This window comes from Petaurus breviceps, unplaced genomic scaffold (assembly GCF_028583685.1).
Source record: "Petaurus breviceps papuanus isolate PSGF00001 unplaced genomic scaffold, PetGlider_PUasm1.0 91133, whole genome shotgun sequence".
Lineage (NCBI taxonomy): Eukaryota > Metazoa > Chordata > Mammalia > Diprotodontia > Petauridae > Petaurus > Petaurus breviceps.
The window spans coordinates 74,993,572-75,019,939 of record NW_027187419.1 but is presented as its reverse complement, the minus strand read 5'-3'; the positions used below and the strand labels follow the sequence as shown (position 1 = coordinate 75,019,939).

Sequence of the window (26,368 nt, the reverse complement as noted above, 5' to 3'; positions counted from 1 at the left end):
ATGCTTTGAGCAGGACCTAAGATCATCATAGGATCATGGATTTGAAGCTGGAAGTGACCTCAGAGGAATCATTTGGTCCAACACTCATTTTGCAAACGAGGTCCAGAAAGATAAAGTGAGTTGTGTAGTGGATAACAGAACAGCATATGGACCCAGGTCTTCTGATTCTCAATTCAGGGTTATATTCTCTTCCAACTTACTTCCTGACCATTTTAAAATTGTTTTAAGAGAATAGTGCTGTGGAAAGAGCATTGGGAACTAAGGACATAGCTTTGATTAAGAGTACATGTCTGGGGCTGCTAGGTGGCGCAGTGAATAAAGCACCAGCCCTGGAGTCAGGAGAACCTGAGTTCAAATCCGGCCTCAGACGCTTAACACAAAACTAGCCATGTGGCCTTGGGCAAGTCACTTAATCCCAATTGCCCCTCCAAAAAAAAATACTCATCTGCATCTATACCTGTATTCCATCATCTCTACTATGGGGCAGGGCAAACTTATGCTTCATCCTTGGAGGTATGATTGGTTGTTAAATTAGAACATTTAAGTCTTTTCCTAGTCTGCTAGCTTTACTCTGCATTCATTCATCCTATCTCTAAACATCACATTCCAATATAGCAATTAATTCCCCACTTGATGGGTACCTATTTTCTGCCCTCAACTACAAAAATAGTTCTAATTTTTTACATAGGGCCCTTGCCTGATAGTAATATCACTGAGTCAAAGGAAATATATAATTTAAGTGACCTGGAATATAAATTGTTTTCCAGAATGCTTGAACCAGTTCACAATTCCAATAGTGCAAGTATGACTGTCCTGCTGTAAGGGTTATGGGATTTAAAGATCTTCCATGCCCCATTGGACTTGCTGACATAGCAGGAAGGGGTGGAGCAAGAGGAAGCAGAAGCCAAAGTACAGTTCCTGTGGTGGCTAGCAGTGGTGGCAAAGGCGGCGGCAGCAGCAGAGGCAGCACGAAGCCCTTTTTGAGTCAGCCAGAATTTCTGCTAAGGACTCCTGCTGAGGACTGCCAGGGGCCGGAGCTGCTGGGAGCGCGCTTCCTGGACGCTGGGTGGTTGCTGTGAGTGGGGAGAGGAGGACCTTTGCCTGAGGTAGCCTGTTCTGTTTTAAAGGCTTGAGAATGTGGGTGCTTTCTACTTTATCTACCTGTGCCAATGTCATAACTACTCTGATGGCTTTCACTTTCTGGTTTTGGGACTCAGTCTTTTGGTATTTTAATAAATTTTCTAGCTTATTCCCCCATATGGCAAGCATGATGTATTTTGTGATGGATAATTATATCAGCATATCTGTAATTTCCATAGGCATTGTTGTTACACCTGCCAGCCATGTTGCCTCCAGCAACTAATTTGCCTATCAGACAAATGTGAAATGAAGTGTTATCTTAACTAGAATTTGATAAGTAACTTGGACACTATTTGTTCATGTGGTTGATAGCTAAGGCTCTTATTTATAACAACATCTAATATATCTTGAGTACTGAATACTTAAGAAAAATTTGCTAGTTGTTTTTCCAAATGGCTTTACTTTTGTTAAAATCCTAAAATTATAATAAAAAATTTTCATTGTCTTATGAACATCCATTGTTTAGGAGAGAAATTCTACACATAGCCAAAATTTTATTAAAGGCAGATATCTTAGGTGAAAGGTGTTGGTCTAAGCTGGTCTAATTTGTGCCAGACAGTTTTCTAGTTTTTAAGTGGCATTTGGTTACTCCTAAGTCTTTCCATTTTCACCAAAAAACAAACCTCCCAAACAATCCCTAAATCACTCATACACACATGCACAAAGGGTTCAAATTATTTACATTACTTTTATTTCTGAGAAAAAGTGCAATAAAAATATTTTAGCAGTACTTTTCCACTTAATATCACATTTAAGTCAAAAACTGTTAGCTCCAGTCAATTCCTAATATTGCTTGAAATAAGTCGTTCCAGGATGGTTTCTTCTGTATTTTCTCCTCACTTAGCTAAGCCACCGATGCATCATGAACTCTGAGAATTCAATGTTAGTCTAAGAAAATATAAGAAGTATTCTTGCTACTACAAACGCATAACACATTCCAAAGTCCACAAAGGTTTATTTCCAGATTTCCTGCCAGTTTCTTCTTTGTGCAGTTGACAATACATTTCCAAAACTTAAGTTTGTACTTCAGGATACTTAAGACTTATCGGTTGCATTTATCAAATATATAAATTTCTTGTTAATGTAAAATTAGACTATCTTAGAAAAATGAGTTCAAGTGATAGGCACAAAAATACTATAGTGTGGGCCCCTGAATTGTTTTAAATCTTTGTGACTAGGCTTTGCCAGTCAGTGTTCTGCTAAGTGCATGATGGTGGAGAAGTATAACCACCAACAGAGGTAGAATGTTAAAAACAGATGGAATTACTATGGAATCAATATTCTCCTGAAATCCCCAAGCCCAAACCTACTTAATTCACAGGTACGATTTAATGCTCATGCATTATAGGAGAGAAACAGAACAATGAGAAATTAAATACCACTTCAAGGCGGTATAACTAAGAGCTAAAAAAAATCTGTAAAACAATATGGACTGCTCAAAGTGCCTCACTAGAAAAGCAGGCATATGTAATTGGCAAGAATAGTGAGATGCAGTAGTGGAAGAACCAAAAATCTGAAATGTCAATAGCACCATATGTGCTACTAAGGCCACTAACAAGATACAAATAATTCAAATACAATCGTAAAAGACATTGCTATTCTGACCCCCTCAAAGGCAGTCACCCACAGTAATTTTCTTTAGGCAAACTTACATATCAAATTCATTCCACTTAAATCACATAGGAATATGCTAACTGCCTGACAAGTTTAAGAGGAAAGGGCTTTGCAAATAAATTGATATTTAATAAATATAAAGCTGTTATTCCTGTCCACCTAAGTTTGAAAAGCCATCACCAAGAACCACCCAAAGTCCATATATTGTTTTTATGAACCAAATATACTTGTTTTTAAGTATACCACTTGTACCCTCTACAGGATTCCAAAGTTTCTTTCATTTATTCCATTAATACCTTATTATCTTGGATCCTTCGTGAATGAAACATGTAACAAAATCTGCCAACTGAAATTTTTGAAAATTTGAATTTTGAAAATTCAAGTGCCAAAATAATTTCAACCATTTTCAATACAAAACATTCTAAATGAACTCACTAAAACACTCAAATCTGAAACACCAAGTCTGAACATGGCCTTTTTTTTTTGATGGTTCATTATGCATAGCAATAGCAAGTTCTGCACTGAGAAATAGTATCTCATAATGCCTCTGAAGCTAGGCTATCAATTCAAGTATTGGGTGGCTTTCTAATAAGGTGTGTAGGGGATGTAATGACTCCAGACTCCTTGGTAGGATTATTCAGCCATTATCTCTCTTCCCTGCATCTCATCTGTACATTTAAAACAAGCCCCTTCCCCATTTTAAATTAACTATTGTTAAATCAATAAATTTAACGTGACCCACATTTATAACATAACGAAGGTAACAAAAGGCCTCTTATGCAATTAGGGGGTACCTTATTTTTCTTATGGCAACCTATCATTAACAGTGAAGCCAACAGTAAATACACAGAAATCTCACCATTATTAAAGGGTCATTATTCTATTAGCAATTTGTACATAATATCTGATGGAATTTCTTCCAGGAAACAGACAGGTGGAACACCTTTGAATGTTTATCCTTCTTTGCATGGTTGGGAGGCTGTGGATGGAGAACAGTGGCTTACAAATTTACATTCTATTTTAAAGTCATAATTTGCACTTCTGATTTGAGACTTACCCATGATGTCTTACTGAACTATGTATTTTTGTTTCACTTTGTTATTTACTATAAAAAGCCCCACAAACCCTATTAACTCTAATTTGATAAATCTTTACGGGGAAAAAAAGTGCTTAGCGCAGCAGTTTGCAAATAGCCTATAATCAAGATTAGATCCAGAAGGGATGGTAGTGAATACTGTTCAGATGAAGGCAATTAAGACGTATTTGATTAGACATGATATAAAAAAATAAAGTTAACTTTTCAAAGCATAGTTATTGATTTCTACATGAATGGTATAGGTAAGGTTATTTTCTACCTTGTTTTACTTAGTCAAAGAGGTGAAGGTATTAGAATACCAAATGTTCCAAAAATCTCATCTAAAATACAAAACTGTCTCTTTAGGATTTATAATCAAAAATAATATAAAGCATCCTTTAATTCAGGATAGCACTTAGTGGGAAATTAAAGGCTACTGTAGCAAATCTACTTCACCCAGGATCATCCGGCCTATTTGGAAATTAACATTTGCCTTCTTAAAGGTAGGCTTTATTATTTTTTTCAATACTAGACCTACCTGTGATTTCATAAGTATAAGGAATTCTAATGAAGAAATTCCTTCTAAAGCTGTCAGACAAATCTTTAAAAGTCAGGCTTAGGAGAATAATACATAAGTTAAATTGCTTGCCCTGGGGTCACATAGTTAAGCATCAGAGGCACAACCTGAACTCAGGTTTTAAATTAAGCCAGCTCTCTGTGACAGGCTATCTTTCTGGAAAATCTTATCCTTAAGATAACAGTAACCAGTCACATTTCCTAAGAAATTTTTTTTCTTAAATTTAGAAACCCTCAAGAAAATCTTAACATTAGTTGAGGGATTTTACCATGCAGCTTTGGGCAGTAAACTCCCAATGCAACTAAGCCCTAAGGGCTGGTTTAACTACTAAAATGGAATACTTCACAGCTTAAAAGATTTTTGTAGGTCAAAAGAAAAAAACTGCTAAATTTTATTACTTAAAAGTTCTACTCTTGACATTCCAACTCTCTCTAGATTTTGTTTTCAGGCTCATTGTAAAATCAGAAATGAAATGAGTCTGATACTCAGTATGAAAAAGATGAATCAATATGTATCTATTCTATAAAGTGCAAAATAGCTCCAGCAGGTTGGAGACCAAATCCCTCTGGTCCTCTCTGCCCCCCTCCCTCCCCCAAAAGCTTATGGAAGTATTAATAAGCAAAAATCAATCAAAGCTAACAACTATCAACATTTGTTAAATGATGAATTTATGGCCTCCTGGGATACTTGACCAAATACAGTAATCAAAATCAACTCCCAAGTCTAAGGGAAAGCTAACTGAGCTCCTTCCAAATGATTTACACAAAGTTGGCCAAATTAGAGAGGATGGAGAGATCAAAAGAACTCATTAGTACCTCCAATTAATTTGTACCATATCTCTCCCTAATTTCTTACTTCAACTTCCATTTGTATTTCTTTTTTAATCCTAAATCATTGGGCACTCAAGCCAGATTCTTGATCCTCATCCACCCACCTCCTCCCCTGATTCCATGTAAATTGGTAGGAGACACTGACTATAGACATTTACATTTAAATATTTAATGTCTGACAGAACACTTAGTAATTTATTGATCTCTATATGGAAAATAACCCATTGCCAAAGACTCAAACTTAAGATGTTTTTATTCAGATTTAAAGCCTTATTTTGTTTTCCAACAGTTATTCAATGGTTCTTTCTTATTAATGAAACCAATTTTAGCTCTTATTTGTGGTTAGGATTAAGTTATTAAATCCCAGGAACTCAAACATTATTGACAAATGCTAATAAAGCTGTAATAATTAAGAATCTGTCTGAACACTATAGACTAATGTTAGAGAACTGTAAAACCTCACTAAGAATTTTTTTTTTACAATAGTGCAGATAGAATAGAGGTAAACTTCAGCCTACTCTAGCAAAACAAAAAGTAATGCAGATTTAGAACGAATAAAGATGTCAGGGGTACCTACCCCACATAAAGCTTCTTTTTGAGGAGACACAGGTATCTAACTAAAAAATTATTTTTCTCTTTCCCAAGGTCATTTCTTTGCTAATCTTAGGTTAACCTTACTAGCCTAGTTCAATCCAGGGGTGCCTGAAGTTACTGAATCGATTTCTTTATAAAGGATTCATATTTAGTCTCTTTGCTGATTTTGGCCTTTCACCAGAATCCAAATGAAGTTTTCCTGTATCTAGAAGTGGAGCAGAAAGCGCATAGGTAAAGGTGACAGAAAAAAATTATATCTAACCAAGGGAGTGGTGAATGAAATTCTCAGAATTGCTGTGCAAAAGTTAAAATACAAAAAAAAAACCAACCCCTACTATCTACTTTAGAATCTAAAATGCAAATGTAAGAAATTATCTGCAAATTTATATAGGTGAGTGTAAGTTCAAATATTCTAATGCTGTTTGGTTTTGTTTTCTGTCAATTTGATGGTGTTAACATTTATGTTAATAAAAATACAGTAATTCTGAGCATCTGAAAAGCCAATCTTTTTTCTGCTGTTCCTGTATCTTGTTCTTGATCCAATAAAAAACAGAGACCAATTTTTTATCTTTTTACTCTTTAAGAATAATTTTTTTGCCGGAAAAAAAAAAAGTTCTTAGGCAAGAGACATGCAAATCATTTGGGGATGACAGATGTTAACTATAAGTCATCAACTATCTGTTTTAAATACCCAGCTAACCCTAATTTGGCTTTCTTCAAACTGCAATATATAGAATTATTTAAGTAATTCCAGCAAGAAACAAAAACAAAGATATCACCAATGGACCCATTTTTATTAGGATAGAGGTTTGCTTTCTTTCCCTAAATGGTGTGAGACAATCTTACTGATCTGTCCACATTCTACCCCTGTTTCCCTCAAGGCCATTAGCACACACTTTTAAGAAAGATGACATTACCCACCTTGTGGCCAACGTAACCTAACAGGTCCACAGAAGAACTGAACTAATGGCTTTGGTCTCATTAGCACTGTGTTCTACCCAAGGAGCTAACTGATCACAACCTATTTAAGGTGTGCTTTCTGTACTAAAGAGAAGGTAGTGATGAGGGAATAAAAAACAGCTGAACTCATCGGCTGTTTAAAAATCATTTAAGTGAAACTAAATGTAAAGTATGGAATGGGATGACAGGCATTACTAATGACGATATTATTTGGCACAATTTAATTTTGTTCAAATTTTCTCAAATCAGATAGCCATAAAAGGAAAACATGGTCAAGTGTGGGCTCCCCCACAAAAGAATCAAACCTCTACGTTTTTCACTAGTTAAATTGAGCTGAAACTTTCTAAACAGAATGTACTTTCAGAAAGTGTCAATAAAACTGGTAAACTTTCAAGTGGTCTTCCTTTGATTGAATCCTTATATACATATATATACAAAACATAAAGGGAACTGAAAACCAAAATCATTTAGCATTTCAGTAATTTTGTGATCTGGTATCTTTTGGATAACAGGTACTCATCTTTTCAGCTAAGATTTCTCTGGCCAATTACAGCGTTCACTGTTGTAGGTCTTTGTAGGGTTCTTTATGTACAAATAAAGTGATCTCATGAAGATCCTTCATACTGGTAATACAGTACAAAATATATACAAAGTGGATTTCTATAATGTAAAACCAAGAACTCTTGCCCAAAAGGTCTTTATGAGGACAATCCATGCAATTAATCAATTGAAATTTATAAATTAAAAACCAACATCTATAATCTATACATAATATACAAAACGGTTATGCACTTAACTGTAATGTATATGTCCCATAGAAACAAATTCCCATGGGAAAACACTGCTACACTTTCATGCAAATGAAAGGAGCTCAGGAAATCTGTTTAACATGACGATGCCAAAACAATGGTTATTATTTTTTCCTAGCATTTCATTTTTCATGGGACTTGTCCATAAAATCATGCAAAATCATGTTAACTTCACTGGAAAAAAAAAAACCAAAAAAACACCCCTTGATTCTACTCCATCTCATTTGAGATGCCTCATCAAAAAAGACTTCCTTAGCTCTCAGGCACAACAAATCCAAGCAGGAAAAGGAGTATCAAACACCAGTAACAGCTCTGCAAGTAATGTGGCTTTCAAATAAAACATCTTCAATTTCACTTACTTAAAATGTCATTTTACATAAAGTTTTGAAGGAATAAAAATGTTTCAATTTAGGAACATCTGATTTCAGTCTTTCCTTATGTTTCAGTAAAAATCTCACTTGAAATACTTAAAAGATGATGCATAGCAGCAAATGAACAAATACTTCACATGGAAAAAAAAAGCGATCCCACAAAATTTTAAAAATTCAATGTACATCATGATATATTTCTCATAGTTAAAAAGATCTACTCTGAAAATAATTCAGTTTCTAAATTCTAAAACTGTGTTTATGGAATGTTTCAGAGCGGCCATCGTCAGTTAACAAAAACTGTGATATTAAACTTCTATGTTATCCTAAGGAAATCCTAAGTAGAGCTTTCATGGGGTGGTGACCTCCAGCGAGACTGCAGATTTTTCATTATGCAGTTAGTCATGCTACCCAGTTTCTCTTGCATTTCAAAAAGTTGGCTTCCTGAATAATTATGCAGATCTTCTGAATTTAGCTGAAGAGCAAGAGCACTGATCTGGGCCACAAGATTTCGAGCCTGCTGACCATCTGAGACAACTGGCTCAATTAAATCTATAAGAGAAAATAAGACAGAACAATTCATTTGGTACCTCAAATAAGCAAAGTACTGTTATCACCTAGTGAGTGCATAATGACCCTTAAAATCTGAAGAACTAGTTTTCTAAGACCAATAAGCCCTACCAAAGGAAAAGACTCAAAAATTTACAAATACCATCTTAGTTACATAAAACAGAATCTTAGGACACCAACAAATTAATCAAGAGTATCAAACTTTAAAAGTCCACAATTTTTTGCTATCTCAATCATGGTTTTTGAAAAGGTATTTTACACATTATTTTACCAAATGATCCTCAGAGCAATCAAGTGAGGTGGACAAAAAATGTGAAACCACAGCTCAAAAGCACACAAGTTAGATCTATTTGAAAGTATTATTCATAATTCTTCAGTTTTGCTCTATTTCATGCTTTACCTTCATCAAGAATCAAGGCACAAGAGTACTGCCTTTGATGACTTAACCAGTATGTTATTTGTGTGGAGACAGGGAGGTGACAATTAAAAAAAAGCCAAGCTTGAAGGCTTATTTTGAATTACAACAATGGAAACAACTCTTATAAACGAGAAGAAAAATACCTGAAGCAAATGTTTCTTCATCAGGAGAAATGGGTTTATTTTCCATTCCACTTAATGATTTCTCTGAAACCTCCTCAATAAGGGTAATTTCTTCTAGTCCTCGAGACTTCATCTTGACAGATGCACATAGGAATTTTAAAAAATAAAATTTAACTTTTAAAAACAAAAATTTGAAATAATAAAACATAAGACATTTTTCAACCTAACTTTCTTGGCTAAAAAAGGAACTGTTGTAGCAGCAGTAAAGAACAAGTACAAAGGCACTCAAAAAAAGCAGGTGCACATAAGACATGGGCTATAGAACAGAAACCCATAATGAGCAACAATCCTGAAAGACTTAAGAACTCTCAATGCATTGTCCAACTACAAATTTAAAAAAAAACCCAATGAAAGAATACTATCCTCCAAACAGAGGAAATGTGATGAATTCAAAATACACAATGAGACACTTTTATAGACAAGGCCAATGTGAAAGGCCAATGTTTTTCTTAGTTATGCATATTCCCTGCAAGAATTTTTTTAGGGGGGAGGGGGCGGCTAGGATGGGACAAGTCTATATGGGGGAGAAAAAAATTTGATTAAACATCTTAAACAAAATCACCTTTTAAAGAGTGATGACTGCAATGACTAAAGCAAAGATGATGAGACATATAACACACCTCCAGATAGAGAGGTGCTGGTGTCAAGTTCCAAAATGAGAAAAACCTTTTATGGCAAATACATGGATTGATTTTGCTTGACTATGCTTACTTGTAATAAGGATTTTGTTTTTCTTTCTTTCAAAGGTGGAGAAAGAAGCAAAAATGTGGCCCCTCAAAAATCATTAAAGCATTCTAAAAATGAAGAGAAAAGTAGGAAATGCAGAAACACAAACAGTACAGCTTTGAAAGTAGCATGCTGAATTTATTATATACTTAGGAAAAAAATGAGCTCTGTGGTTTTACATGTAATCTCCCTTTTCTGTTCTACTGTGTGGTTCATTTTGGAGGACATCAAGTTTGGAATAAAGACTTTTTTTTACGGTTCTAACAATGGAAAAAATGCGGTTAAGGACTTGGGGATATTATAGGACAAAATAAATATAGGTTATGTGGAAATGAGAAGGAACAATCAGAAAACTGGTCAAAAGTCAAGCACCACAAATGTAACCTGATATATTATTCCATATAGACAAGACTCCCTTAACAGCCAAAAAAAAAAAAAAAGTGGTCACTCATGTAAGATATGTAAGTATTAAAAATTGAAATAACCATTAAAAACTCCCTGAAAAATATGACATCTGCATTGCCCTCAGCTTCTAGCAATGCTAGAATGAATTTAGTTCCCTCTTACCCTGCCCCCAAAGGAAGAAAAACATAATTACTAGAGAAAACATTACCGACACATAAAGATCATTCTCAAACATAAGTATTAAAAATTTACTTTTGAATTAAGTATTATTTAAATTTGAACTCTCTAATGACTTCCATAGGCACTTTATTATATAATGGTCAATAAAGTTTTTTAAAACCTATTTTTACCTGCTGTTCATGATATACTCTGAGAGCCTTCTTAACATTGGAAACTTTTGGAGAACGGATAGGGAGAGTTTTTATTTCAGTTGCTGTAAGAGTGCTCAGATCACCAATTGTCTTAATATTCTTTGCTCTAATAAGCTGTCCCAAGCCTCTTGCCCTGAACAGTAGAAAATCAGAAGGAGAGAGTCACCTTATAAAATGCAGTTTTACGTTACACTTTTACTTTCCATCCCAACATTCTCCAAATTATTCTCCAAATATATTTAACCATATCTCCATATTAGTTTCTCTTCATATAACTATTACAAATTTTAACCTACTGCCATGAAATAATTTTTCCCTGTGTAGCGGCAAGCTGTATCTTGTTTTGTTTTTTTACTTCTAAACCACTATCCATTATCTCTTACATCTATCAAATAATGCCTCGGTCTCATTCAGGCATCCTTTTCATTTGTTTTGGGGTGGAGGGGACAGGACAGAAAGTCTGGAGAATAGTACCATGAGGAATAATAAGATACTAACCCTAGGATCCACAAAACATGACTTCATAACAGGTATCCTAGGACACAAAAGTGTGTCATAAAAACCTAAGTGAAATGTCACAGAAAACTAAGCTCTCCTTGCAGCTCTAGCTCTTGCCTATTTGCCCTCTACCTTTCCCTACCATCATGATTCAAAACCACAAACTCCATGATGAACACAGATAAGATGCCACAGATATAAGTTCAAACACAGAATTGAAGGAGCAACTACTTTTCATCTTAGTCTTCATTGTAGTCAAATGTTTCAAATGTGCAAAAGGTGCAAGACATCCTAAACTAATCAACAAAAGGTCCTGAGTGAATGTTAAGCTGTTCACTACCTCTGACATGCTCAAAAGGATTCAATACCTATGAAATGAGTATCTCAGAATCTTTTTTAAATAAAATCAACATCAGAATGAGTGAGATTCTCTCCTCATGTTCCAATACTCTAAATATACAATTGGCGAGGACACTACTTTGATTCCTAACCAATCACCAACCTGGAATCACCAAAAGCAAGGAAGTATCCCTAGCACAATACAGACACTTGACTTTTTTCTACATAAGAATAAAGCTAACAAGCCATCTTCCTGAGTTCAAATATGGCCTCAGACACTTCCTAGCTGTGTGACCCTGGGCAAGTCACTTTAAACCCTGTTTGCCTCACTTTCCTGATATGTGAAAATGAGAGAAAGAAATGCCAAACCATTCCAGTATCTTTGCCAAGAAAACCCCAAATGGGTTCAAGAAGAGTTGGAAATGACTGAAACAGTAACAAACAACAAAATGAACACATTTCCAAACGCTAGTCTATATAGAAGGGTTTTTAATTTTCTGTTGACTCATATTGACCTGTATGAGTCCACTAAAATCTCCAACTCTTTATACCTAGCCATATTTCCCCTAGTGTGTTTTTGTTTTCAATCTATGTTAACTTTAACTATTACTGGTGACTTTGATTCTACAGTTGAGACCACTTACCACATGTTTGAAGTAATCTGAGGTAAAATAATGTCAACAGGTGCTCCACAGCTCACCAAGGCTGGGTATATACTTTCATTAGAACACTGAGGGAATTCTTTGGTCATTTCAGCAATCTAAACAATTAGATAAATTGTTAAATAAGGATTACATTACTGAAAACAAACATATAAAGTTAAATGAAAACTAAAGAAGTCTTACTAAGCACTTCTTTGAGCTCTTAAATTTAGGGCTACGTGATCCTGGGGACAGAAATCCTTTGGTTGGAGTGGTATTATGCTAGATAGAAAAAAAGGAGAAAAACTCACTCAGAACCCTAAATAACTAGAGAATTCAATTTGTAAAGTTTAAAATAAGTATTTTACAAAATATTCAATGCCCTTATGAAAAATTAGATAATAAGGTTTAATCTAATTCAGAACAATTCAGTGAACACTGATTTTTAACTTACCATATTTTAAAAAATCCTGCAACTCAAAAGATAGCTCATTTTTTCACAGGTAGGTAGGTACATTTATATTAAACCCAAAGAAAGAATACTTTGATATGTATTTGACAGAAACTGATGGCTTACCTTGGACTGTGCAGTAGGGGAACTTTTAAGACTTTTAGCTGTTGAAGAATTATTTGAAGAATAGGAAGAATGTGATCTAATAACTGGGCTTCTCCTATCAATATCATCTGCCAAACCTTCCTGGTAAATTGGATCTGCAAATGAAACTCTTCGAACCTAAAAGAAATAGTTACCTGATAAAATTTCATTCTAATTAACCCCATAATGTTAATTTTTGAAATCTCTCCCCTGCCCCTGGCCAAGGTCAATAAATGACTAGTTTATTTCATCAGTACCAAATGGCAATTGCTTCCATAACCAGTACTGATAAATATCAGTGGTTAAGAAATCATATAATATTCATGCTACATAGAGAAGCATACTGGATCCAAGAGATTATTTCATACTTAAGCTAATGGATCTGCTGGTGGCTATTTTTCAGAGACCTCTGAAATTAAACAATTTGCTGGTGATTAAATTAGAAACTAGAGAGGGCAAACCATAAAAAGAACTCCCTACAAACATATTACATCCTTTCTTTTAGAGATGATAACTCATCATTAAGTGTAGAATTCCACACAAGGAGGCTTTACTTGCTCAAATTTTTATTTGAGCAGTGAGTAGCAAGATTTATCTGCATTTATAAATTGGGGGTCTTAACTACCCAACTGAAATGAAAAGTTCCCTTTTTCATATTAGAGTCTAATTCATACCAATATTTCTGATATAAATAAGTTATTTTGGCCTATTGATTGCTGTAAGACTTCCCCTGATAAAGCTAAGTCATGACCTGGGCCATCAAATCTCTTTGGGCCTTAGGAGGTTACACAGTTTAATTTTATGGTCCCTCTTAACTACCAATCTATGATTACTTTCAGGGTCTTCCATTTCCCTTATAGCTAATTATCTATACTATTCCCAGCCTTGGGGAAAAAGAATATAGGTATAAGGACTGTCTTAACAAAATCTAAAATGTTTTCATTTCTCTAGTAAGATTATAGAGCCTCTCAGGTATGCCCTACATCTAGTCATACCTATTTCCACTTTCTGACCAAGTGCCTTTAGTAAATGTCTAACAATACTAATTGTGCTCATTTTTTCACCTAAATGCTGTCACGGTTTTCCGGTTCTGGAAGTTTATCTTAATATATAAAATAAGTCTGCAACCTCCTCCCAACTGCTCCATTTGTGTCCTATATCTCTTCCCCCAAGCCATATCAAATTTGTCCTTTTCTGTTAACTTTTGTTCATCTTACTCTGTAACTGTGCATTTGTATAGACATCAGAGGTAATAGTGGGTTTTATTTTTGGTTGCTTCTTAAAATTTTGTCTATTATTGCTATAACATAGCTTTTTCTGTGTTTCTTAGTATGGCGATTACAAGTAGGCCATTTTAATTAGTTTTACAAGACTCAAGGCAAACAGGCCCAATTCTCACATTTTAGTTTTTCTAGCATCATCTACACTTTCAGAATCCAAAGTGATTCACAATAAATGACATGGAAAAGTAGTTGGTCAGAGGGACACCTAACTTATATTACATTAGTGCCAGGCTAATCTCTCATTTCAGGATACTAGCAGTATAACTAACTGGCTGCATAATTTGGGGTTTAGGGAATTTATATTTGGAAAGAACCTTAAGAGACCACCTAAAGATAACTTCATCATTTTATAGAAGAAATAAACACCCCAATAATTATTAAGTGGCAAATGTGTAGAAAAGCACTTTTCTAAATACTATCAACAATCATTTTAATAAGTGCCCACTATATACCAGGTACTATGACAGGTGCTCTCCTTCTTGGCAAAACATGTACATATTTAAATATATACCCAAAAAAGTTTGTTTTTGTCCTCTTTTTTGGGGGGTGGGAAGGACATTAATATCTTGGAGGGGAAAAAGAAATTAAGAAATGTTTCCCATGAAATGTGCCACTAGCAGTATGAATGAAATGAGAGATTTTAAGAGAGAAGTGAGGAAGGAGTGCATCTTCTAGGCAAGAAAAACACCCATGAAAAAACAGAGACCAGTTGGTTGGGTAACAGAGTAATGAAGGGGAAAAATAAATACACTTTGAAAAATAGTCATTGAGCAATGAAATGACGTGATCTGACTTGTAATAGTGTAAATTTAGGTAAGGCATGACTTCTTCCGTTGAGGTTAATTACAAGATAAAGATGATAATAAAAATACTCTAACAGATAACTATAACACACAATGAGTATACTGAAAGTGTTATAAACTCAACTGTTACATGGTATTAGTTGTGTTAAAGGGATCCTCTGAACTTGCTTTCTGAATTGCCATATTTTCCAGAAACATGGACCCTGAGCATGCAAGAGGCTCTGAACTTGTCAAGTTTGAAGTATACTCTCCTTCCCTTCCCCCCACCCCGCTAACATTATTCATTGTTAGCACTTCCAAGCTGGACTCCCTGTGTGTACTTGGGGAGTCAAGACAGGGGTCAGCCAGTCTACATTAGACTGGGAAACTGCTTGTGCAACTAGGAACCTTGTACATAAGCAGAACATCCTAGCTTCAAAGTCTAGTAGTTCTCAAGAGAAAAGAATGCAGCTTTTGCCATCTTAATTATTCATGATTTCTCTTCCTCTGCCACTCCCACTTAGATGGAGATTTGTTTCTGCAACTAGGACAAGGGAAATTCTTTTTTTTTCTTTTTCTTTTTTTTTTTTTTAGCAATTGGGGTTAAGTAATTTGCTCAAGGTTACAAGGCCAGTTATTTCTGGGTGTGGTGCTAAGTATCTGAGCCCAGATTCGATCCCCAGGTCATCCCAACACGGGGCTGGTGCTCTTACTTGCTGAGCCACCTGGCAGCTCCCACAAGGTAAATTCTTGATGGTAGACAAATCTTCATGGAAGAAAAGTATGTTATCTGAGGTATACAGGAGATTGAAACGAGCAATGATGGTGCCAAAAAGGACACTGAAACAAACATCCTTTTTAAAAAATGCACAGAAGAGAACCTACACTCTGAAGGAACCACAGGTAAGTAGGATATTTCTGAAAGTAACATGTAGAATTTATTATGTACTTTTTCAAAAAAGGAAGACGGTATGAAATGGAGAGATGTGCTTTCATACAAACAACTATTGTCTATCATATACAGGGAAATGCTCTTTTGTGGGTGTTTAAGTTCAGGATAAAAAAATTTAAAAGGATAATGAAAACAGAGTTATGAAATATACCTGACCTCATTCTCATGTTTCACATAAGCTTTAATAAAGTCATGGACCCGTCGTGTTTATTGTGGACACATCATAAGATGTTGGTCTAAACCTTTTTTTCTTCTGCTAGCTTCCTCTCCAGTTTTACCAGCAATGCTTATTAAATGGGGAATTTTGACAATATTATTGTGGAAAAGATGGAGATAAATGGATTTAGGCGTTAATACAACCAGCTGGGCCCAGAACTAATTAGATTACCAGCCTTAGAGAGTAACTGTTAAGGTACTGAAAGTCTCGTAACAGGACATATCTAATGGACAACTCAGAATCTGTGCTTGGTCTTGCACTACTTAAAATTTTTATCAATAATTTGGGTGAAGGTTCATCAAAGGTGCAAATGATGGAACAATGGGAAAGAAAGTTAACAATGGATGACAGAATCAGGATCTAAAAGGATCTTGACAGGCTAGAGCACTGGGCTGAATTTATTAAAAATGGAAATTTATTAAAGAGGAAAAAGTGAAAGCTTACACTTGGGTTAAAAAAAAAATTAAGGCTAGACAGCAGATGCTCTGAAAAGACACCTGGGTGTCCAAGTACATGTAAGTGCAATTAGTGGTGCTGCTATGTATAGCAAGTAAGAAAATCCATCTGCATTAAAAAAGTATAGCTTGAAGAAACAGGGAGGTGATAGGTCTACTGTACTCTGCAGTCAAACCTCATCTGGAGTACTAGGTTCAGTTCTGGGCACTGTGTTTTTAGAAAAATACTGATAGGCTAGAGAATGTTTATCATCACACTGTCTTGTGACAGGACACCCTCAATAGAGTGAGGTTGAACTAGGTAACTGAAGTTCCTTACAGGTAAAAATCCCATAATCCTATGCATAGTGGAAGAAATTATGGAGATATATTCCAGTAATACATGTATACCTACACACGTGTACCCAATAAAAATCAGTTTTTACTGCCTACCTTATTAAGAGGTGATGGGGCCTCATCTTCTTGTTGTCTTTTTATTCCTCTCTTCAAAATGCTGGTAGAGGGAGAAGCCAAAGGAGACCATATGCAGCGTGTGTGCACTCCACCTGGGCTATCATTTTCAGATTGAGTGTCTATTCCCCTTAACTTCTGAGGAGACACATTACTTTCTTCTGCTAACAGCTCAGAAACATTTGCAAGTATCTTTGACGGTTCCTCCACTTGCTCTGAGGTACCCTGAATTTGCTCTAAAATTTCATCCTTGATTTCTTCTGCCTCAACATGACCTTGATCTAACTTAGTTTCTTCAGTGTCATCAATGTCTGCTTTTACCTTTTCTGGTATGCCAGATTCTGTTTTTGCTTTTACAGTATTCATTTTTTCAGGTGACTCTAACACATCAGTATCAGTACTTGCCTCAAGTGCTATGGCCTGGGCATTACCAGCCTTGGTATCAGCAAATGTTCTGTCTTGGGCAATATCTGCTCCAGCCTCAGGCTCAGTGGTTCCTCTGTTTGCCATGGCACTTTGCTCAGGTGTGTCAACCTCCATCCTCACCTCAGGGACATCCAATTCAGCACCAAACTTAAACTTGTCTATTTCAGCCATAACAACAGTGTCATGCTTTATTTCTGCTTCAGGATCAGATTCTACCTTTACTTCAAGTATATTATTTCCATCATCAGCATTCTTTATTTCTATATGCTGACTTATTTTCTCTTCTAATGAAGTTACTGGTTGTTCTCTGCTCACCTCTAGAACAGGTTTCTGTTCCAAAGAATCTTGAAAATTATCAATTGGTAGACCAGAATCGATCATTTTATTTGCCTGATCAGATGGTTCTTGCACTACAAGGTCTGTTTCATTATTAATAATGACACAAGTTTTGTTTTCAAAGTTTTCTCTTTCCAGGGAGGGATGATCCTCAAAATCAGAATTTTCTTTCAATTCATTTTCTGATACAGTCATTGAATCATTCAAAGCCTCAGTCTCTTTCTTATGAAGTAATGGTACAACAGGAGTAGAGGATTCCTTTAAAGGTTTTACTTCTAAGTTTGTGCCCACATAAGAAGTTTCCAAAGGAGATTCAGTGGCCTGCAAACCTAGCTTTTGCGGCTCATCCATTTTTGCATAATTGTCTGTGTTATTTAATGAAATTGACTTTTCTCCACAACAATCACAGCTCTTGGATCTTCTCACCCTCCTACTTCTTTTGTGAAGACATTCAATTGCCTGCAGGGGTTTTTCGAAAAGCAAAGAGGTATCTGATATATCTCCCCCTGGAGAAATAGCAGTAGTGTCCACAGAATCTTGTTTGTGAAGTTTTTTGTTTACACTTCTAGTCCTTAAAGTTAACTCTGGCACACAAGAGTTTGTACCAGAATCTTCTGCAAATGTGCTAGTTTTACTTTTCTCCTCATTTGTGTTCTCTGTATCACTAGAAACTTCTGATGGGTCTATAGATACTACAGAATCATTAACAAGTGAATTGTTCTGTTCATTGTTCATAATGGCAGTATGAGACGACAATCTTATCTCCATGTCTAATTCAGAACTTGTTTCACTGACATTTTTAGTTTCAGAGCATAGATAGTCCTTACTTCCTATTTTTCCCTCAGTGTTTTCATTTTCAAGACTACTACCCTTGTTTTTCCATTTTCCAGATTTTTTCTTATTGGAAATTTCTTCTTTAGTCTCTGAACTATCAGATTCAGAGTTTTCAATACTAGAAAGCAAACCTTGGGATGCTCTCCTTGTCTGATACCTTGTTCGTCCTCTTAATGGTGTCTGTGAAGATTTATCTGAACTACAATCTTGCAAATCATCAACATTTGACTTAATACTCTCAAATTCAGGTTTTAATTTGTTCATTTCAATGTTAGTTTGTTCTAAAGATTTCTCAAATAAATTGTTTGCTTTCTTACTTAAATGTTCTTGTTCACCTATATTTTTTTCAGATACCGGTTTCTGTTTTTGTGATACATCGTCTTTTATTTGCGACAGCTTCTTCTGAACAGACCTCTCCTCTTCCTTTCGCCTTTCCTTTTTTTCTTGACTATTTTCTTTATCTTGTTTATCTGGAGTACATTCTATATCTGAGCGTCGTCTTGAAGACCTTCTAAGTGTTTTTTGATTAGATGATACCTGCATATGACTCTCATCATTAGATATTTGGTCTGATGTGGGTATTACCTCTGGAGGTGTATTTTCTTTGGATTCCAAATTATTTCCTAAATCATTTCCTTCTGTAACGCTTTCTACCACTTCAAGACTTTCTACTGGATGTTGAAACTTTACTTCTTCACATTCCAATACTTTAACTTGAGGAAGAACATCCTGGGAAGTATCCTCTGTTTGATCCAGTGAATCAGTCAACTTATTTTCTATAGGCATTATAGAACCACCAGATTCTTGAGCATTTTTTTCTTGTTCTGATTTTAACAGCTTAGGTCTTTTACTTCCTGTATGTTCTATTTTATTTGACCTTCGAACTGTTTTTTTGGTTCCACTCGTGATTTTTTCTCTATCAGGTTTTGAAATACTTTTTTCTTTGGTCTTTATTTTCACTGAGGTACTCGCTATATCCATATTTTCTTGGTTCTCTGACACTGAAACAGCTCCTGATACAGTGTTCAAGATAGAAGGACTAAAAGGTCTGTTTTCTGATGTATCAAATTTTTCCAAAGTAATAAAAGACTGTCTTCGGCTTACAGGTCCACTAGAAACTGAGCTATTACTGGTATTCAAAGTATTTTCACTGATGCATGTGTTTTCTCCTGAAGGCTCTTTTGAAACAATTTTAGAAGAATTTTTTTCAATGTGCTTCTTTATATTTAATAATATATTATTCTTTTCATGGCAACTTTGCACCTCATGTTTCAGGAGAGAGGGTTTTTCAGGATGCTTCTCAATACTACTATCTACTATATCTTCAGTGCTGGTCTTTGCATCAATATTCTCTTCTTCCTGTACAGAAAATAAAATTTAAATTATGAAAATTATGGTTTTGCCCAAAACCTTAATTTATACAGAAAACATTTAACATCATAAGTATTATAAAATTAGCTATCACTTATTAACTCAAATGTTGCTAAGTCATCTTCTATCTACCTAAATTTTTTATTATTTGGGAGATGATGAAAATATTTGCATAACTGGTTTCATAGGAATATAAGAAGTATTACAAAACTATAAAGTCATGCTACTATTACTAATACATGGCAACAATATGCTATTATTATATGTTCTGTTTCATTTTACTTCTATTCTATGAACTATAGAAAACAACCCACTAAGTGGCAGTTGGTTTTAGATCTAATAAACACCTAGAATCATGGCTATAGCTCCTATAATAGCATTAAACAAAGACTATACTATCTATCTTGGAATAAAGGAAATACCAAGACAAACATTAATGGAGAACTTCTGAATTCTCCAAAATAAATCAGTTATACCTTCATGATAATCTTTGATTCTTCCTTCGGTTCTTCAGTTAAACTTGGATTTTCCCTATAGTAAATAAATATGCAAGTTACATTTTTGTTGTTTTTTCCCCCCTAATACTTGAGAAATCAGAAAAGGTTTTAATGGAAGGCTTATTAGATCTTCGATTACTTACATAGTTTCTTCTTGAGTATGGTAAGAAAAACTATCTTGTGATACATCCAGATTATTGTACAGAGTAGGAATATCAATTCTGTAAAGCAAATCATTTTATAATTAAATGAAGAATATTACATATTAAACTTTGCAAAGAAATGTCAAGAAGTACAGATTTTCTTTCCTTCTATAGGCAAGCTAACAAGCCAAAAATCTGTTACATTATTATGTACCATATTGCCAACTACAGTATAGTCTTTGGTTAGTTTTAACATAAAAAGGTTTTCTAACACCAAAAAAAAAATAGGCTTCAAATAGAATTCATTTTACATGGCCAATAATGTTAATTAAGTTTACAAACCTCTTTGTTCTAAGTACTTCTTTCTGATGTTCAGTTAGAATTCTTTCCTTTGTTTCTTTCTCATTGGGAGGTATAAACACAAAATCAACAGATGAACAATCTTCCAAAGTGATATCCTTTTTCAATTTAGGAGACAAAAATTCAAGTTTCATCTACAAAAAAAATTGAAGTATGTAATAATTAATTTTCAGGTTTTAAAATTTTTTTCTATTTCAAGATCACTCACTTATTCTACTAGAAATATAATACAATTTAGAAATTAAATGTTTTCCTACACATTTATAACCTATATTGAATTGCTTGTCTTCCCAGTGGGAATGGGTGAGGAGGGAAGAAGGGAGAGAATCTGGAACTCAAAGTTTTAAAAACAAATGTTAAAAAATTGTTGTTACATGTAACTGGGAAATAAGATATACAGACAATGGAGTATAGAAAGCCATCTTGCCCTACAAGAAAGTAAGGGGTAAAGGGAAGGATGGGGGAGATACATGAGAGGGTGAACTGGGAGAAATATCAGTATGCTTGCCATTTTGGGGTGGAGGGTAGGGGAGAGACAGGGAGAAAATTTGGAACTCAAAATCTTGTGGAAATGAATGTTGAAAACTAAAATAAATAAATGAATTCAGGGGGGGGAGGGGGAAAGAAATTAAATGTTTTCCCTATTTAAGTATCTTACTCTTTTGCTACTTATTTTAGACCACAATAAGATGTTTGAAATCTATGTTTACCTACCTCATGTGGCTAAAGATATTTCTCAAGTCTACAAAAACAAACAAAATTGTTCAAAAACGGTAATATAGGATTATGAAACGTGCCAAGAATTTCAGCACCAACTAGGAAAACTGGTAAGCAAAAGCAAAAGTTGCTACAGCTGCTTGGCAACTTTTATGTACAACAATGAGATTTTCGTAGAAGAAACATTTTCACTCTGCTTCAACAGAAGCAACAGAGAGGACCAGGGCCCAAAAGTGCAGGGATGTCATCAATGTAACCAAAATATAACATAAAAAACAATACAAGTTCTTGAATTACAAACAGCTTAGGCCTGGAGCCCCAGAAGTAGGCTCAAGTTCTATTCTTATTCTTAGATTTGTTCTCTTTCAGCCCTCCATTTTACGTTTTTTAAAATAAAGCTGCTTTAACTAGATTAAGCATTCTTTAGTCTATACTGTCAAATTTGTTATGTAAAAAGAAGAGAAACAGTCCCTTAAAGACAACCAAAGAATAGAAGCCTTTCCAAGCAAACATATTTGTAAACATAAGCATTATAAATGGATCTGCTGGTAATTTACCTGCCTTTTCAATTTTTAAAAAAAATGTGCTCATTGTTATGGCTAAAATTTAATTCTCCTCAAAATGTGTAATGAGAAAATGTCAGTTCCAAATATTTTCTATCATGGTTCACATTATATATAATGAAAATAATTACTGAAACATCTTCGGGGCAGTTAGGTGGCAGAGTGGAATGTGTGGAGCCTTAAGTCAGGAAGATCTCAGTTCAAATTCAGCCTCAGACATACTAGCTGTGTCATCCTATGCAAGTCACTTAACCCTGTCTCAGTTCCTCATCTATAAAATAAACTGGAAAAGGAAATGGCAAACCACTTCAGTATCTTTGCCAAGAAAATCAAACAGGGTCATAAAGTCAGACACGACTGAAAACACCTTAACAATAACTGATACATCTTTAAGGCTATCTGGAGAACAATCACTAAATTAACAATAGACAACTCTGCATTTTTATTCTTTTTTTCCCAACACTTTTTCTTTGCCGTAACTTCTGTAGTCCTCTTTGATCCCTATGTCAAGACAACTGCTGCCTTCAAGCCTGTGCAACTCCTAAGATTTATTTCCCAAGAACAAAAAAATCTGACCAACTTTTAAAGGGGTCTATTAAATCCACTTCAAAGTACCTTACCTTAGATGGTGATTTTAGATCTTTTCCTTTTAGATTCCTCTCACATAATGATAAAAAATCTTGTTTTCCATGAGATTGTATTTCTATACCACTTATCTTTGTATCTAATTGTGAATTTTCTGTCTGTTGTTTAAAAAAAGATCCATATTTCAAAAAATTGTAAAATGTTAGTTTTGCCTAAAATTGCTATTTTCACTATTCTATATTATACTTTTAAATTATTTCAATACTATATTCTAAACCAGTGACATAGCTTAATTACACTCATGGTAATAAATTCAAACAAGTCAATCTGATTTACTATTAAATCCTCATAGAGTAGTAGTTTCTTAATTTTTTGTGTCATAGACCCCTTAAAGAATTTAGTAAAAGCTATAGACTTCTCAAAATGTTTTAAAACACATGTAAAATATATAGTATTACAAAAAGAAGTCAATTATTTTCAAATAAATTTTTTTCTTACTGTAGTTCACAGACTCCTGCCCAGGTTAGGAATGCATTCTTTATCATTCTAAAATTCCAAATATAGACACAAAAGATTCATCCACCACTGGATAAAATGCTAAGATATCATATCAGATCCATAAGAAATCTATTTTTTCAGGGCAGCTAGGTGGCAGAGTAAGCAGAGCACAGGCTCTGAAGTCAGGAGGGCCTGAGTTCATATCAGGCCTCAGGCACTTAACACTTGCTAGCAAAAGTTGGGCAAGTCACTTAACCCCAACTGCCCTCCAAAAAAAAAATTTCTATTTTTTGGTCTTTATTACTTTCCCCCTGTAACTCACTATCTTAGTGAAGTTCAAGCATTTTTGTTGGCTGGAGTAATATTTTGTTATCAACCAGGAAAAACTATTCAAAGACAAAGCTTGAAACAAAAAAAGATAAAGGGATATCATTTATATATTCATTCCCATAATGCCTAAATCCCTTTGGTATAAGAAACTGTAGTCACCACATACCAATGTTTTTAAATTGGGGTGACTAGATGGCCCAAAAGCACCAGCTACACACACACACACACACACACACACACACACACACACACACTTACACTTTTAGGAAAAAACCGACCTATACAGAGCCTAGGTAAATAACTCATATTAAAAGGAAAAAAAGCTTTGTCTACTTCATAAAATAGAGTACATGTTTTACTTCTGTCTATGATTTTGAATAAATCTTAAATATTAAATAGTTCATTCTAAACTGAAATTATTAGACTCAGGAAATGGATCCTTTATTCATTACAACAAATTTCACATAACATAATGTAATATAATTACGACAGAACCGGATGTTTATATTACTGGAAATTACATTTTTAGCCTGTATTCTATTGAGAGAAATGCATCCAAGTTTCTTTTCTCTTTAATGTGAAAATAAATCACAATTCTGGTGGGTGGTTACAGAGCTGGAAGTAGTTTTCTTCCTCTACTGGAAGATGATTAAGTTGCTGCTTATTTAAAACTATACTGACTCACCTATAATTCACTCTATTCTCCATTTTTGCAGAAACATAAAAATAAAGGGCTCTCTTATACTGTGGTGAAAAACTCAAAACAGTAAAACATCTGCAACCATACTGCTTGGAAAGACACAAATTAATTATTATCTATGTTGTACTGCATTTTTATGTGTTTTACCTTATCCTAATTCATTCTAATCTGGTCCAAGCTTGGAATGGGGGATGGGGGGCACTAAGCCTTCAAAAAAAATACAGTAATTAGAGAATTAACATAAAAACAATAAGTACTTACTCCCTCTGAATAAAGGCCACCAGATTCTTCCATTGGTTCAACCTCAAAACCAGGTAACAAAAGCAAACACTTCTGTTTGGCTTGTTTCAATACAGTCCTTCAAAAAGAAAGTTTGGGGGAGAGAAGGGAAGGGATGGGAGAAACAATAGAGTTAATTAATAAGCATTGTTAAGTCCTAAGTACAAATAAGTGCATTTAGATAAGAAACTTAAGATAAATACAAATCTTGTCAAGCACCCCCCACACACTCAAGGACTCTTTACTAAATTATAGGTATATAAATACAATTAAATTCACCAAAGTAGAGAGAACTTAATTGTCTGTGAATACAGGTTCCTCTATCACTCAGTGGCTAATGCTAAAGTAAACAAAAATTAACTTTTATGCAGTTTATTATACAAGCTGCCAAGTACAATCAAAATATTTTCACTTGGGTGAGAACAAATGGAGCTAGAGGGCAAGTATAGAAAAAAGTCTAGGGAAAATTGTTTAATCCCAAACTCAGTTCCCCCTTTCTAAATCTTTTAGCTAAGAAATCCCTTCTCCCGGTTATCTAATAACCTAAGCCTCTTCACTATTTTCCCTATTAAAATCAAGTTATAACTTATCATATGTAACTTTCATTTAAATTGTATGACTGATACCAAGAAAAAAGAGGCACTATTGATTAGAGAAATGCAAATCTAAACAACTCTCAGGTACACATCTCACCTTGTCAGATTGGTTAACATGACAAAACAGGAAAATTATAAATCCTAGAGAAAATGCGGGACAACTGGAACACTAATGCATTGTTGGTGGAGCTGTGAATTGATCCAACCATTCTGGAGAGAAATTTGGAACTATGTCCAAAAGGCTATAAAAATATGCATACCCTTTGACCTGGCAATACCATTTCTAGGGCTGTATCCCAAAGAGATCATACAAATGGGAAAGGACCTGTATATACAAAAATATTTATAGCAGCTCTTTTTGTGGTGGCAAAGAATTCGAAATCAAGGGGATACCCATCAATTGGAGAATGGCTAAACAAGTTGTTTTTATACCTATAAAACATGACTCTAAACAAATTTTAGAGCTACAGAACCCACAGAGTGACAGAAACAAATCTCCCACTGAAGGCAGTCTGGTAAGCCAACAGGAAGGGTCTGGTGCACCAGGCTGGGAGCCGCACACAGTCCCAAGTGAGTGGCCCAGAGGAGCAGCCCAGAAGAAGCAGAACAGACTTCAGGAAAATGAATCAACAAGCAGCTGTGGCAGTTTCCAGACTTCTCAAACAATAAATGCCAAAGAGAAAAAAAGGTCAGTGGGGAACTGTTGGAATTGGGTTATGGAAGAGCATGGTGTGACCCTTGGCCCCAGGGAGAGAGGTGGCAGAGGTGCGGTGCATGGCCGCCTCCAGAGCTCCTGGCCTGCAGACCATAGGGGACCGGAGACCAGGTGACCATTCAGAGGGTCTTGCTTTGACCAGCTTGGATCTGGGTTACAGTCCTGGGTGGTGGTCCTGGGGTATGTGACCAGTGTGCCAGAGTTTCTGGTGGCTGTATAGAGGGGTACCGTCCTCACAGCTATGACATCTGTGACAACCCCAGCAATTTGGGACAAAGCTCTCTCCACTCTGGAAGCAGAGTTCTACCATGGCAAAGAGCTCAAAAGTCAAGTAATTGGCTGGCATTATGAGCAAGCAGAGGAAGGATAAACAGACCATAAAATCCTTTTTTGGAGACAAAAAGGATCAAAACATGGAACCAGAAGAAATTAACAAAGTCAAAACTCCTGCATCAAAGCTTCCAAGAAAAATATGAACTAGTTACAGGCCATGGAGGAGCTCAAGAAGAATTTTGAAAATCAAGTAAGAGAAGTGGAGGAAAAATTGGAAAGAGAAATGAGAATGAT

The 26,368-nt window shown here is 35.1% G+C and overlaps 1 protein-coding gene across 4 annotated transcripts in view; it reads right to left on the bottom strand.

The window, feature by feature from the left end:
* Positions 1-1,808: 1,808 nt before the first annotated feature.
* RIF1 (replication timing regulatory factor 1) overlaps positions 1,809-26,368 on the bottom strand; it is a 63,854-nt gene continuing 39,294 nt past the window's right edge. For 2 of the 4 annotated variants that reach the window (XM_069079796.1, XM_069079795.1), the window contains exons 25-36: positions 24,473-24,569; positions 22,719-22,841; positions 20,801-20,952; positions 20,459-20,536; positions 20,295-20,349; positions 16,834-19,806; positions 12,695-12,850; positions 12,322-12,399; positions 12,121-12,236; positions 10,619-10,772; positions 9,099-9,210; positions 1,809-8,519 (exon numbers count right to left, since the gene is read on the bottom strand). In XM_069079796.1, the coding sequence (XP_068935897.1) occupies positions 8,305-8,519; positions 9,099-9,210; positions 10,619-10,772; positions 12,121-12,236; positions 12,322-12,399; positions 12,695-12,850; positions 16,834-19,806; positions 20,295-20,349; positions 20,459-20,536; positions 20,801-20,952; positions 22,719-22,841; positions 24,473-24,569 (4,309 nt within the window). In that variant the 3' untranslated portion in view covers positions 1,809-8,304. The remainder of the gene's footprint in view (positions 8,520-9,098; positions 9,211-10,618; positions 10,773-12,120; positions 12,237-12,321; positions 12,400-12,694; positions 12,851-16,833; positions 19,807-20,294; positions 20,350-20,458; positions 20,537-20,800; positions 20,953-22,718; positions 22,842-24,472; positions 24,570-26,368) is intronic. The other 2 variants (XM_069079798.1, XM_069079797.1) reach the window with 2 other exon arrangements.